We start from the raw sequence: 13463 nt of genomic DNA, 5'->3' as shown, positions 1-13463 counted from the left end.
TTTTAATGGAATCAGTCGATTTTCCTTGGGGTTGGTGGACAACCACACTTTTCAGGGGAAGAGAACTGACTCAAGGAAAAGAGCTAAAAACTTAGTTTTTCATAATATTTTTTATGGGAAAAGATTAAACCATTTTGAGCCAAATTACTTGGAAAATTCCAACTAAAAGGCAATTAGTGCCTGTATATGGAAAGACAGGTGGATAATGTCTGGCCAAATAGATTTTGCTGAAATTTCCAAAATTATTCAGGTGTTTTCAGCAGAAAAATACCAAACATTTTAATTTTTTTTTTTAAAGCAATTAGAGGAGTTGATTAAGAATAAGGTAGTAGCCTTACTTGTTGCAAATAGTCATATAATTTCTGTTCTGTAAATGTTCTGTTTGGCCAGGATGGAGCAGGTATTGTACTACTGCAGCTATTCCAAATGAATTTAAAAGATATTTGACTGCTTTTACAAAACCATTTTCACCTTGAATCTTCTGCTATGGCTGTCTTATTCTTTTTCATTTGCATACGTATTTTACTCATCAAATAAGTAGAGGAAAAAGATAACTTTCTTTTTAATTTTTACATGCAGTTTGCTACAGTGAAGGTGTATCTGTGAGTAAATCTGCAGGTCTATACCTGACTGCTGCTCTGACAGAACTTGTGTGCACATTTCCACAGCCTGTTTTGTATGCAGTGCTGGCTGTTGCTGTACTTTAGAAACCATTTCTAATTATTTAAGGGTAAGCCTGAGTAACCAAAGAGCTGCAGAGCACCAGATGTTCATTCCCTGGGAATGTGGGGGAGAAGGAGCCTCTTGCTGCAAAAATACTGCTCAGGGCAGAGGAGCTGGAGCTGCTGTGGCCCCCCCCATCCTCTGCCATCCTCCCCCCAAGAACTCGGCAGTGCCTCAGTGCAGGAAACACAGCAATCCTGCTATCAGTGCCATAAAATTGGATTTCTGGGTGGCTGACAGGTGAGCTTACCATGGAAGTCAGTATTCACTTTACCAGAAAAGGGAATTAAGTCTGCACCTTCAGACAGGGCCCTGCTGAGAAGGTTGTTCAGCAAAAGTGTGCATAAAGCTCTGTCCTGTGACACAGTGATGCCAGCCCTGTGATTAAAGCAGAAACCTTTGTATAAGCTATGGATGGCACTTGTGAATGGTAAATTTGGAATTAATAGTGATAACATGGGAAAAGAGTAAAAACATCTCATTAAGAAAATAGATTATATACATGCTTATGGGGTGCAAGTTTTAATCTAGATAAGATTAAAACTTGAAAATGCTGAGGATTTCTTTTTTCTTAACTAAATCTTGATTAAGTCAACCTCCTAGAATACTGTTGGGGGCCTGTAAGAGGCAAAAAAGAAGAATCAATTATTGGGTAGAAATGAATGAATGTGCAGAGTCAATATTTGATAGTAGGTGGTGAAAGTTGAATGCCTGATGCCCAGCAAATCATTTGATTTAAAGGTTTGGGACTGCAATGCTTGACTTCTCATTGAAGAAATATAAAGGAGCAAATTACTATTTGCTGAAAAGTCACAGAAACCTTATCAGAATTGTTTAGTTCCTGCTGCTCCCTGGAGGTTTTCCTCTTCAACCATTGATTGAGTATGTGCTCTCTGAATTGTGAAGGATTTGCCTTTAATCAAAACTTCTGTGGGGCTCTGCACAATTGTGCTGGGATTTTTGTGTGTATTACTTTGAGAGAGTCTCAAATACATTTTTGTTTTCACTTAGTCATACAAATTGTGGAAGTAATTGAACTGAAGAGATAAAAGCAATTAGAGCAAAGATGGTGTCTACATATCAGCAACATTCCTTTAACTCTCTTAATAATGCTGAACATCTGTTGAACTTCCATAAGAAAAGCAGATGGGTTCAGCCTTGCCCCTGACCAGTGGAACAGCTTCCACCTTACTGACTACTGCAGTGTGAGGCTTTCCATCAAAGAACTTCCTTGTGCCACTTGTAATATCAGTGGACAGCTCTGTCGTTCCCTTCTGTCAAGAACTATTGGGAGTTTTGACTCAAATCCAAGAAAAAAAAAGGATTTTTTTGTGTGAATATGTTTTCATATTTAATGTCCTCAAAAAAAAGAAAAATTACATCTAGAGAGAGATTTTCTGCAGCTCACTCTCATTAGGGGTAAAATCTGCTGCACTTTTCCACCCTTTGTTTGACACCTGATTTGGTATTTCATTTATTTTTTTAGTCTTGCTGAGTTCAGTGTGTTTTACCACACAGCACTCCAGAGTGCTCATCATAAAAAGCTGGCCACCAAACTTCCATTATTCCTAATTTACCATTCCAAACCAAAGGAGAAAATCTGGCACAAGTTTGTTTTCAGTAGAAACTATGATTAGTATCCTGCTGGTATTGGTGCTGCAGTTCTGTACAGTGACAGAGCTTCCCTTTCCATGAAGTTGAACAATACCAACACAAGATTGTCCCAGCAAGCCAAGAAGAGCAACTCCACTATTGAATTCTCAGGTGCAGCATCTTGGCATGTAAATCAAACCCTGTGTAATTCTAGTGCCAACTTCTTGGTCAAAATCTCAGCCCTGGTGTTGAATTTAATTACATGGTGGATAAAGAGCATGAAGTACTTTCATGTTGTTTAGGAAATCGTGGTCATGACTACTAAATAGTTTTTACTCTTCCCTGAACTTGGTACAGGGATAATTGTTTATCACTCACCAAGTCCCTCATTTTCTCACTTTTTGCAGTCAGAGGTGCTGTAAGGCCCCAGAGTCACAATACCACCCTCAGCAGAGGAAGATGATGTTTATCAGAAATCAGGGGAACTTGGAATCAAGCTAAAAGTGCTTCAAAGGTGGGGCTCTTTTCCCTCTCTTAAGAGAAGGCAAGGAAAACTTCAGTGAAAATGATTGTGCTGTCTCAGTTCCTTCTTTGTTTTTGATGTACTTTCATCAGCTGATTTGCTCCAAAATAAAATTCTGCAAATGAATTATTGTAATATAAAAGTAAATACTGCTTTGGTCAGCTCTTCCTTCTCTAGAGGTGCATTTTATATGCTAATGCAATTTTTTGGTTACTTTGGGGAATTGTATTTGCAGAAAGTGGGGATTTGTTTTGGAAGTCAAATATTCCACTCCAGTTTCCCACTGGGGAGGAGGGGTTGGTTGGGTTGGGGTTTTTTTTAAAGCATTTGTCAGGCCAGAACAGCTCTAGAGGCTTTAAGTAAAGTGCTGATTGCCCTGTCAATCAGGGTGCTGAGGAACTGGGAACGTCACAGATTGATGCTTGACAGAATAATTAGAAAACTGTCACTTGAAGTAACCACTCTGGTGTTCCCTAAAGAAATGTGCCAGTGCCAAATGTGTGCTGTCCAGATCTAGAGGTTAAATGTTCACTAAGACAAAACATAGCATGTCACCAGCGAAAATTACTTCCAACATGCTGTGGAAGCGATGCTCCTCAACTCCCTAAACAGGGACTACACAGTTTATTGAGCTTACCTGCTTTGATCTTGCTCATGTATTCAAGAGCTTTTCAGCCCTGAACGAGGAGGTTTAACTTGGTAACCCACTGAGGCATTATCTAACATTTTAGATACCAGAGGGTGTGAAAGGGTTTGAGGCAAAAGCACTTAAAGCTGTAACAATATTTTCCAGTTCTGGAAAGGTTTAAAGGCAATTCTCTAAGTATTTTTGAGTACTTTTCACTTAAAATAAATGGATGCAGGTATTATCACAAGTTTCTTTCTTAATCCCTAGCTCTTAAGGAAACTAGGATGTATTTTCCTGATTTGGGTTAGTTTGGAGACTGCTCTGAGGAGCACAGGACTAGGGCTGTGACATTTGTGTGCTTTGGTTTTCACTCGTGTTAGTGCTGCATGGTCTGCATGGGGGCTGGCACATCAAGGCTTCTAGGAATCAGTTGTGGAATCTCAAGCTGGAAGGATCCAAGTAAGGTCTCTCCCAGGAAGAGTTTGTATGGCAGAAAGCTCTTCTCCTGAATGAACAAAGTAGGTTTATCTTTTGCAACCACACTTGCATAGTCACTGAGTTGAGGTTTGCCTAATTTGCAGCTTGGAGTTTATTTTAAGGTGTAAGGGGCTTTTTCAGTATTAATATTTTACCTAAATTGCTTATGAATCCTCCAAGTAGTAAATACAAAAGATAATTCAAGATTTTAATTGAAAGCAGGTACTTTCCTATTGATTTGGAATTTTATAGGAAGATGTGCTTTATTTTGTCACTCCAATGCTTAAGATCTCTTCATACATGAGGGTGGTTTCCTGATTGCTGTTATCTGTAGGGCCGAATCTTGAATTGTGCAGTTCTCCTGACGAGGAAAAACTGCTTCAGTAAGTTAGAATGAATGAGTTGTAGATGCTCAGGTTGCATTTCTCAACACTCCTGCTGGAGCTGCTGAGACTGTGTTTTCAATGGATCTGTCAGTCAGAAGCGCAAGTGTCTTTTTCTTTGAACACTACAGATACGGAAGGTCAGTGCTTCTATGGATTTAGCTGAGAATAATTTTGAAATTTCTATTTTCAGAGTTGGAGATGAAATTTCAAAACTGCCATAGGGAGAGAAAAAGCTTTATTTCCATGAGCAGTCAAAGTCCGATTCTCTCCTCAGTGAGCTATTTCTATTATTTATAAATCTCCTGCTACTGGAGTGTTAGTGCTGGTTTGCATTAATCTGCTAAAATCATACTGGATACTTAATACCTGTTTAGTTCTCTTCTGTGCAGAGTGAATTGAACTGATTTTTTTCCTAGGTAATGCACCTATGCAGTTATGCACACGTACAGAGCCTGAAGCAGTGTTCACTGTGTGCACACCGAAGCCAAGTGTCCATGGCCAGGCTGGACGGGGCTTGGAGCAACCTGGGATAGTGGAAGGTGTCCCTGCCCATAGCAGGGGGTGGAATGAGATGAGTTTTAAAGTTCCTTCCAGCCCATTCTATGATTAATTCTAACACAACAGGGTTCCTATGGTCACAACAGCTCTGTAGCAGCACTTCTTGGAAAATCATTCTAGGAAGACAGGAGGACCTATGTCAGCTTTCGAGAAAAACTGGAGTGATTTCATTCAGCTTAGAAAAACAGTCAGGAATAGGTGAGATGGGGATGATCTGTTTCTTGAGACTTAGGATCAAGGCAAAGAACTTGTTGAAGGCAGGATTCCTCTCTCGTATAAGGTGGGATGTGAAGACAGAATCCTTCCCTTGGAACTGTGTCTGAAGGGTCCAAATTCTGCTGGAGCTGGAAATGTTTGAGTTACTGTTCTTTCTCAGCTGCTGGCTGCCTGTAGAGTGAAGGGAGCGTGTTTCTCCATATGTTGGGTGCAATGCAGTGAAGAACTGATTGTCCACTGGGTCAGGGCAATTAGTGCAGCCACAGATAGAATACACATTTCAGTACAGTTTATGTCGTTTTTTTACCCAAACCACCCTTCAGATTTCAAAATGGTACATAAACTAACTTTTCACTGACACAACTTTTCACCTGCTGCATCAATGACAAAATTACAGAAACTGATTTCCTCCAAAGACCAACATCAAAAAACCTAAATCAAATAAATGACATGAAATAGAATGTGATGGTGCAGACGCTCTATCTTTATGATTATTGTCACTCATGGGGGGAAAATCCACATAGGACATTCCTATCTCTGGCACCCATTAGAGATGTTGTCACTTCAAGCTCACAGCAATGAAGCCTTTAGAGGCTCCCACACCATCTCCTATTAATTTTTATTCCCTTTTTTTTCCCTATCACACATACCAGTTTTCCATGCATGCTTCATACACATTTTTATCATAACAGTTTCAAGCAAACTTCTCTTATCTTGCTACTATTCTCTAGTCCAGAGTTTTTAAAGCTCTAGTGTACCTTTCCTATCCTGTGCTACAGTAAAAGTGTTCTCTCTTTTTATCTTGTTAATATTTTTTTAAAGGATTTGGTGAATTTTGATTGCATTTTGTAAATATGTGAAAAGGGAAAACTTTTATTTACTGTCCTTTGAAATCATTCTTGTGTAGATTTTGATAAATTGGACCTGGCATAAATGCCTTCATTTTGTTCTTCTGTCAAACTTCCATGTCTGAATAAATCAAAGAAAACATCAAAAATAATGGAGGCAGGGGGTGAAAGGGTTGTAGGGAAGTGGTAAGAAATTATACTCCCTGGGAGGAGGGACATGCTGAGCATTTTGAAGTGTATAAAAGGTGTAAACATGAAGGAGGGAGTATAATTATTTAATCTTAGTAAAACTGGAACTAAACATTTTTAAAAACAAAGAGAATTGAATATCATAAAAAAAAAATCCTATCAGCAAGAGCTATAGTGTGAGACTTTGATCCTGAAATTAGCTCAGTGTGCGCCCTTCCTGATGAGGCAAGGAGTCTGCTGAGTAGGTGCTTCCCCTACTCAGTCTGCATTTCTGTTTGCAGAGTCCTGCCAAAAATCACTTCATATTTGAAATAAAGTGCAAGCCATCTATCTGGAAAACTTTAAAAGTAAGTAGGCTGGAAAAGGAAAGGTATTTCATGGTCTGTCAAGTGAGAACTGGAACTCCTTGCAGGTATTTTTTGGGGTTGAATTAGTGATCTAGTTGCATGCACAGAAGATGGCAGGTGTTAAATGCTGTTTCCGTAGGCTGTGGTATAATTCCAGATTTGCATCTGGAAACAGGATCTGGCTTCAAATGTGTTCTCTCAGTATGCTCAAACTTTTGTTGGAGTTACTGTATGGTTCCTCCTCTTCTTCTGAGTTTTCATCCTTTTCCATGTGGGAATCTGTATTCCTAACATCTTTCCATTCCTTCTTTATGGATTGCCCTTTCAGCCCCTGTGGCCCGGTTTGCAGTGGCACTTGTGAACACAGAGCCAAATCCACCCCCCTGGTAGAAAGTGGCAACCAAGTACATCTCTGTTCAACACCTTGCTGGTATAGGAAGCAGAGACTGAAAAGATTATTAAGGAAGTGGGAATGGTGTCATTTAGTGCCAGTGTCAGGGGTTCAATCCATTCACTTAAGTACTGGACTCGATGATTCGTGTGGGTCCCCTACAATTCAGAATATTCTGTAAAGATGTGTCTGGGTAAGGTTTTGTCAGGTTTGGGTTGTGGGTTTTATGTTGTCTTAAGAGATTGTTAAAACTCCCCAACTCTTCTTGAAATTTATTCAGTTCTTGGGGGAAAAGTCAGTGTCAAAGTGTTAGTGTCCAAGGCTGAAGGGTCCCAAGAATGGGATCCCAAAGTAGCTTCGAGGAGATGACAGATCTCAGTCTCTGGGACAGAACCATGATACAGACGTGCCTATGCTGTTTTCCTTTAATTTGTGTTGGATATTACCTTTTTTAGAGTTAATATTTTTGAGTTAATCTCTTTGTTTGTAGCTCTTACAGCAGAAAGGAAATGATATATTTCTGTCTATGCCTATTAATTTTCTATCTTTATTTCCCGGTCAACATGCACCACATCTCTGCCTTATCTTAAAAGCAAGGCTTTGCTGGTGCTGGAGTAAATGTTCTAATTGAATCCCTCCATTTGGCACTCTAATAGCTTGTCAATTTGCTCACATCTGACAGCCAGCCCTGCTGCCTTCACAACTAATGCTTGTTGAGTGCCAATATAAATGAGCATGATAATAGTCTGATACTACGTCTAGTCTTTTTCTAAATTTATTGTCAACATTTTTCTGAATCTGTTGTGGTGTTTTCCTCAAGGAAAATGATTGAGGAATAATGAAATCTTGCTGTGTTTGTCATATTTGTGGACACTGAACCCTACAAACAATTTTTCATTTTCTTTCGAATATCAGAGTTGTGAACACTTTGTAAAACATATCCTATTAGCTAGAGCATTACAATAAGGAAAGAGTTGTGTAAAAATTGATGTCCATTTAAAAGAATAAGAGAAAGGGAAAGAAAAGGATGAAGAAAGGCTACCCTTTAGATGATTGATGGGCTGCCTAGATCAAATATGTCTAAATTAGAGACATTTGTATAATTGACCTTCTGAATGGATATAGATTAAATGTGATTGATGATGTCACTATTTAAAGAAAGACTCCATTTTTTTTGCCATTTTTGATGGCTTATTCTGTATATAAAGCAAATTATTGTCATGACTTAAAAGACTAATAAATGGTGTGGCGGAAAGGTGAGGAGTTGTGATGGTTGTGGGGGTGGTGAGGCCCTGGCACAGTTTCCCAGAGAAGCTGTGGCTGCCCCATGCCTGAAAGTGTCCAAGGCCAGGTTGGACAGGTCTTGGAGCAACCTGGGATAGTGGAAGGTTCCTAACCATGGAGACACTGGGTGAGCTTTCCAGTCCCTCCAACCCAAGCCATTCTGTGATTCAATGATTTTTACATGCTGTGCCACTTTGGTGTACAAAATTGTGTACAGGAGAAAGTTGAGTTTAACGGGCTCTTGGAAGAGATTTGTTGTAATTATTTATGTTGAAGTATGGAATAGAAACCTGAGCTGAAATCAAGGTCTCTCCATCCTCATCCTACAGTTGAACTCTTCCTTTCCTTAAGCAGTTTAACCTAAACAGGTAAAGAATGAAAGGAAGGAGTTCTCTGGAGGTGGCAATACTCTCCCAAGTTACCCAAAAGCAGCCAGAGGCAGAGCTGTGTTAGAAACCAGGTTGTGTGACCTGAGCTGTGCAATGCCACATCCTCCGCTGTGGTCTCCTGCCGGGCTGAGCTGAGGAAGAGCACGTATTTATAGAGGTGTCAAAGTCCTGCTGGCTGAAGAAGGTTTGCTATCTGTATTTTGACAGGAAAGGAGATGTTATTTATTAATGCCCAAAACAAATAAATGCAAATAAACACAAATAAATGATATTCTGTGGTAAAGTTGAGGAGAATGCCTGTAAAACGAAGTCACTTTCATCTCATCTATCTGCTTTGTTGAAATAGAGATCTATGAAGAGAAAAAGGTTACTTTCTGAGATTTAATGCCCTGAAAATTTACAGGCTTGATGCTTAAGCAGTAATAAGTGAAGCATTAAGGCGTTTCTTGTGGATTAATGACTGGCTGGGAGGAGTTGATGGTTTGAAGAATAGCTGAGGACCATTAACCTCCACTGGTCATTAATCTTCAAAGGCTGCCTTGAATACTGAGGTCATTATTGCTATGGAAAATAAATATTTGAGGAGGGGGAGAGACGAAGGATTACACAGACTTCTAAAATAGATGGTTTGAATGGTTTAGTAGCTACCTTGTCTATCATATGTCACTGTAGGTGGACAGTCACTAATATTATTAGTTTACAGGATTAATAACAGTTTTCAATTTTCACTGCTCAGGTTGCTTTTATTTTATTCACTAATTCAGCTGTAAAATTCGTAGCATCAGGATAAATACAGTTGTAGAAATGTGACTGTAGGGTGCATACAGCTGCCTGGTCAGAGAACTGGCCATGGTGCTTCTAACATTGTTTTCACGTTTAAAGATGTTGTGGCTTCCATTAAACACCCTTTGTTACTCTGCAGCCCCTTTGCCTGTTCAGGCACATGGTAGGTACATGCCTGTGTCTTATTTCCCTGCCAGAGGACATACCTTTCCTTAAGTGCTCAGCAGTGTTATTCTCAGCAGTTCTTCGCAGAATAATGTGATGTAGCATTTCATTTGCTGCAAGTCAGCTTTGCTGTGTGGATGAAAAGGGCTCAAAGTGGCTGGTGTGCCTCAAATACAAATGAAAATCAAGCTGGCTGTCCTGCTGCTGTTCACAATTCCTGGCCTTCAGTTGCAGGACAGAGAACAGTGACACCTGGAAGAGAGGATGCACATTTCCAGTCTCACCTGGAATGGTTCTTTCCGGCAACCTCCCAAATGCACTGCTTTTATGTGCTCTTTGTCCCAAATTCAGCACATTAGGAGTGTTTATGCTATTAAAGGGGAAATGTCAGATGAAAATCAGCTCAACTTTGTCAGGGTTACAAAACTGGGCAAATTCATACGCAAAACATTTGGGGCAGGGGGGTTCTTCCCCCCTTTGCTCCATTCAGCACAGCTTTCCATATATGCTGAGTTTATTTTCCAGGTTGAACTCCTCTGCTCTCATCTCGTGTCCTGCCATCACAATGAGCAGTCAAGGGAGCAGTTGATGGATATTTTGATGATCGGCTACCTTGTTACTCTAGAGTTAAAACAAATTTGTGTCAGTAATATGCCAAAAACACTGAGGTACATGGAGGTTATACAATCCCAAATCTGTATGTGCTCCTTGAGACAGATTTGAAGGTTAGGAAAGACCTTTAAGATCATTTAGTCTGACTTCCCACAAACATTTGACCAAAAACGCCTGCCTTGAGCTCAGAGTTCTGTGCTTGAATTAGTATATGTCTTTTTTAGAAGAAATTCTCCATCTTCATCATTAGTTTAGGCAGATACCACATATATATTCCTGGAAGCTTTTCCATAGTTAACCTCCTGTACTATGTTGATACCTTCTGAAGTATTAGCTGTCTCCTGTCAAAAGTTATTCTGTGGTGTTCCACTCAATAGTGTAATAGAATGAATTTCTTAAGTGAGGTTTTTCATGTTCTGAGTAACTCCTCTGACTCCATTTTCTTGCCAAAAATCTGAGAATGTGAGACTTAATTGAATTCTAAGAGGAGCAAAGACTGAGACAACCATTGCTTTGTAGTCCTCATATTTTGCACAGGAAGGAGTATCCAGAAAGCAGAAACTTCGTGTAGATAACAACAGCAAAATTAAGTTAAAGACTTCCTTAACAGCTGTGCATAATACCAAATTTGAAAGTGTGACAAAAATGCTAAAAGTCCTTTTTCTGGTTCAGTTTGTAAAATCTGCCTTTTCCTACTAAAACATTTTAAATGGGAGACTTTACCTTAAGTGAAAGATGAATTAATCAATTTAAGCCTAAGGCAAGACAAGGTATGTGTCAAGTTACGAGTTTTTGGGGAAGAGCTGTCTGCTGCTGGGGTTGATGTGTGCAAGTTGCATAGCAAGCTATGCAATGGAATTGAAAACTTAGGTATAAATACGTGTCTGGTGTTGAAAAGTGAATGAAACAGACCTGCACTGACACTTAGTGCTCCCAGGAAAGACTTTTTCTTGTGGGAATGAAAAATTAATGAGAAACAGGCGACAACTGCAGCATCGCGTTATACTGAAAACTGTTACCCGTAGTTTTTTCATAATTGGGAAACCAAAATAGCTATCCAGAAATCAATACAATGGGTTTTGTTTCTTTGAGGGTTTGTACACATTTAAGTCTTTACTACTTGCAGCTTTGTGCAGTGTTGAACGGTGTCCATGCTTTTTTTTTTTTTTTTTTTACTATTTCTTCGAATGGACCAAGATGTTTTTAGAACAATGCTTACAAATGCTGGCCATACATGAGAAGACCTGAAAATAACCAGTAAGTGAAGTGAAAACCCAAACATCCTGGTGACATCCACATTCAGCAATATACAAGCTGAACTATTGCATTATTCTGTGCTTTAAAACATTTTGTCCTGCCTACACTGCAACTGATGACTGTAGCTAAATGTAGATCCTGACTGAGGAATTGTATGGCTTGTGATTTAACAATAAGTAAATTCTTATTTGTTTGGCTGTAAAATTTTTGAAAGAATTCCAGTTCCTTCCTCATGTGAAGCATTATTGACTGTGAGCATTCACAGCTCTGCCATTAGATGGGTTTGTGGAGTTTTTCAAATAATAAATGTGGGGCATAAAGTAGGTTTGGAATCCCTCAGTGGTGGGTGGGGCAGAAGGGTTTGGACAGACACAAGAAGGACTTGCTGGGTTTTGATTTCAAAGCCTGAAGAGTGGACAATTATTTCAGAAGTAGCTTTGTAACGTGTGTGTGAGTTTTATACCAGAGGGAGAGCAGCAAGCTCTCAGAGTAGAACCACTTTGGCATTTTCTGCCAGTTCCACTGTTCTCCAGAAGTCATTTTCACAGCTGCAGCCATAAGAGAAAATCAGGGATATTGGATTTGCTGAAGTCCTGGTAATCAAAGCCTAGCAGGTAATAATAGAGGCTGGCTATGATGGTGATTAACTGAACCATAGCTGTTTTGCAGGAAGGGAGATTTTGTGGAAACTTGAAGTCCAGGCCAGAAAATAACTGAGGTCGTGACATTGAATGAGGGCTCTTTGTAAGTAAGTGCAAAAAACAATGGCCAATTTGAGGTGTGTTTAGACCAAGAATCCAGACATCCTGGTGACAGTCAACTGTGATGTCCTTGGTCTTGCCTTGGCAATTTGCATTAAAGGATGATGTTGACTAAGCCTCCTTTGAAACACCAATACCGTGAGTTTGCTGTACTCCAAGTGCCCATCCTTGAAGGAAAAGAATACAGAATCAATAAACACAGGACATGAGCAAAAATATTGCCAGTTTGGATCAGAATTGTCATGTCTATTAGTTATTATATCTCTGATGGTAACCTTTAGCAGATGGCTAATTAAAAGAGAAGGGTTAAAGAAACCCTGTAAAAGGCAATTATGAACTAAAAATAAAATATCTTATTCAGATTTCCTGAATTTTTTTTTTTCATTTATTAAAGTGTTGTATTGACTTTTCAATTATAAAATCCATATGCTTGGAGTGGTTAAATATATTCATAAAGATGGATCTAAGATTATAATTTAATAGCAATGGCTTGTTCTAAATTGTTTAATATATTCTCTGTACTTCTGATAGTGGTGACTATAATAGAATGTTCTCTTTATGTGAATAAATATATTCATTCCATAAGAATTAATGAAATACAAGTATATTTATGTTGTTTGCTCTGTCAAGTACCACACCTGTTTACATTTGAATCCATTGCAATGAAGTTCTGCATGAGACTTTTTCTTATCTCTGCTGAACTGAGTATTTGTAAACCTATAGAAAAATAAATAATTTTGCATGTGTATTTTGGTGCTTTGTTGTACAAACTTGATTACCTGGGCTTTGAGCAGGTTTTGGTTTTTTGGCAGGATAAGTAAACCACTGCCATATACATTAATCTCACTGCTCTACTTGATTTAGAGTGCAGGAACTGGTAAATCAGATCATTTCAATATCACTGTATTGTTGTTCCTTCTGTTTTCCATCAATTATAACCGGTTAATTTGCTTTCTTGAGACCAACTGGTTGTATCACTCTTCACCTTTCTAGAGAACTTATATTTTGAATTAAACTTGGAGACATTCACTGGTAGATATCTGCCAAGTGAAAACTGACCCTTTTCTTTTGCATTGTGCTTTCCAAATCCATCCTGTTTTAATCCCTGGAGATTCTATTTCTTCCACATTGAGTTACTCCTTTGGTAACTTCTTGCAAAGGGACCTTTACAAATGCTTGTGCATTTTGTGAGGAACGAGACAACTCTTAGAAAAATTAAAATAATTTATTAAAACAGAAAAATTGAAAAATTATAAAAATCAGGAAAATATCAAAATTTGGGATCCTAGTGGCTCAAGAGGTATTTCCGGGAACGCAGGGATTAGAGATCTTT

General features: G+C 38.9%; 1 protein-coding gene across 3 annotated transcripts in view; it reads left to right on the top strand.

Moving 5' to 3' along the window:
• Positions 1–13463, top strand: part of SUCLG2 (succinate-CoA ligase GDP-forming beta subunit) — a 95805-nt gene that overhangs the window by 55973 nt on the left and 26369 nt on the right. The window contains exon 10 of one of the 3 annotated variants that reach the window (XM_017747207.1): positions 2724–2965. The exons of the other annotated variants lie outside the window; for them this stretch is intronic. Coding sequence (XP_017602696.1) covers positions 2724–2738 — 15 coding nt within the window. The 3' untranslated portion in view covers positions 2739–2965. Of the gene's footprint in view, positions 1–2723; positions 2966–13463 lie in introns of those variants that run through there. 3 annotated transcript variants of the gene reach the window in all.

This window comes from Corvus brachyrhynchos, unplaced genomic scaffold, assembly GCF_000691975.1.
Source record: "Corvus brachyrhynchos isolate BGI_N302 unplaced genomic scaffold, ASM69197v1 scaffold91, whole genome shotgun sequence".
Classification (NCBI taxonomy): Eukaryota; Metazoa; Chordata; class Aves; order Passeriformes; family Corvidae; genus Corvus; species Corvus brachyrhynchos.
Note: the sequence above shows the minus strand (reverse complement) of the source record. Positions and strands in the feature narration are given on the sequence as shown.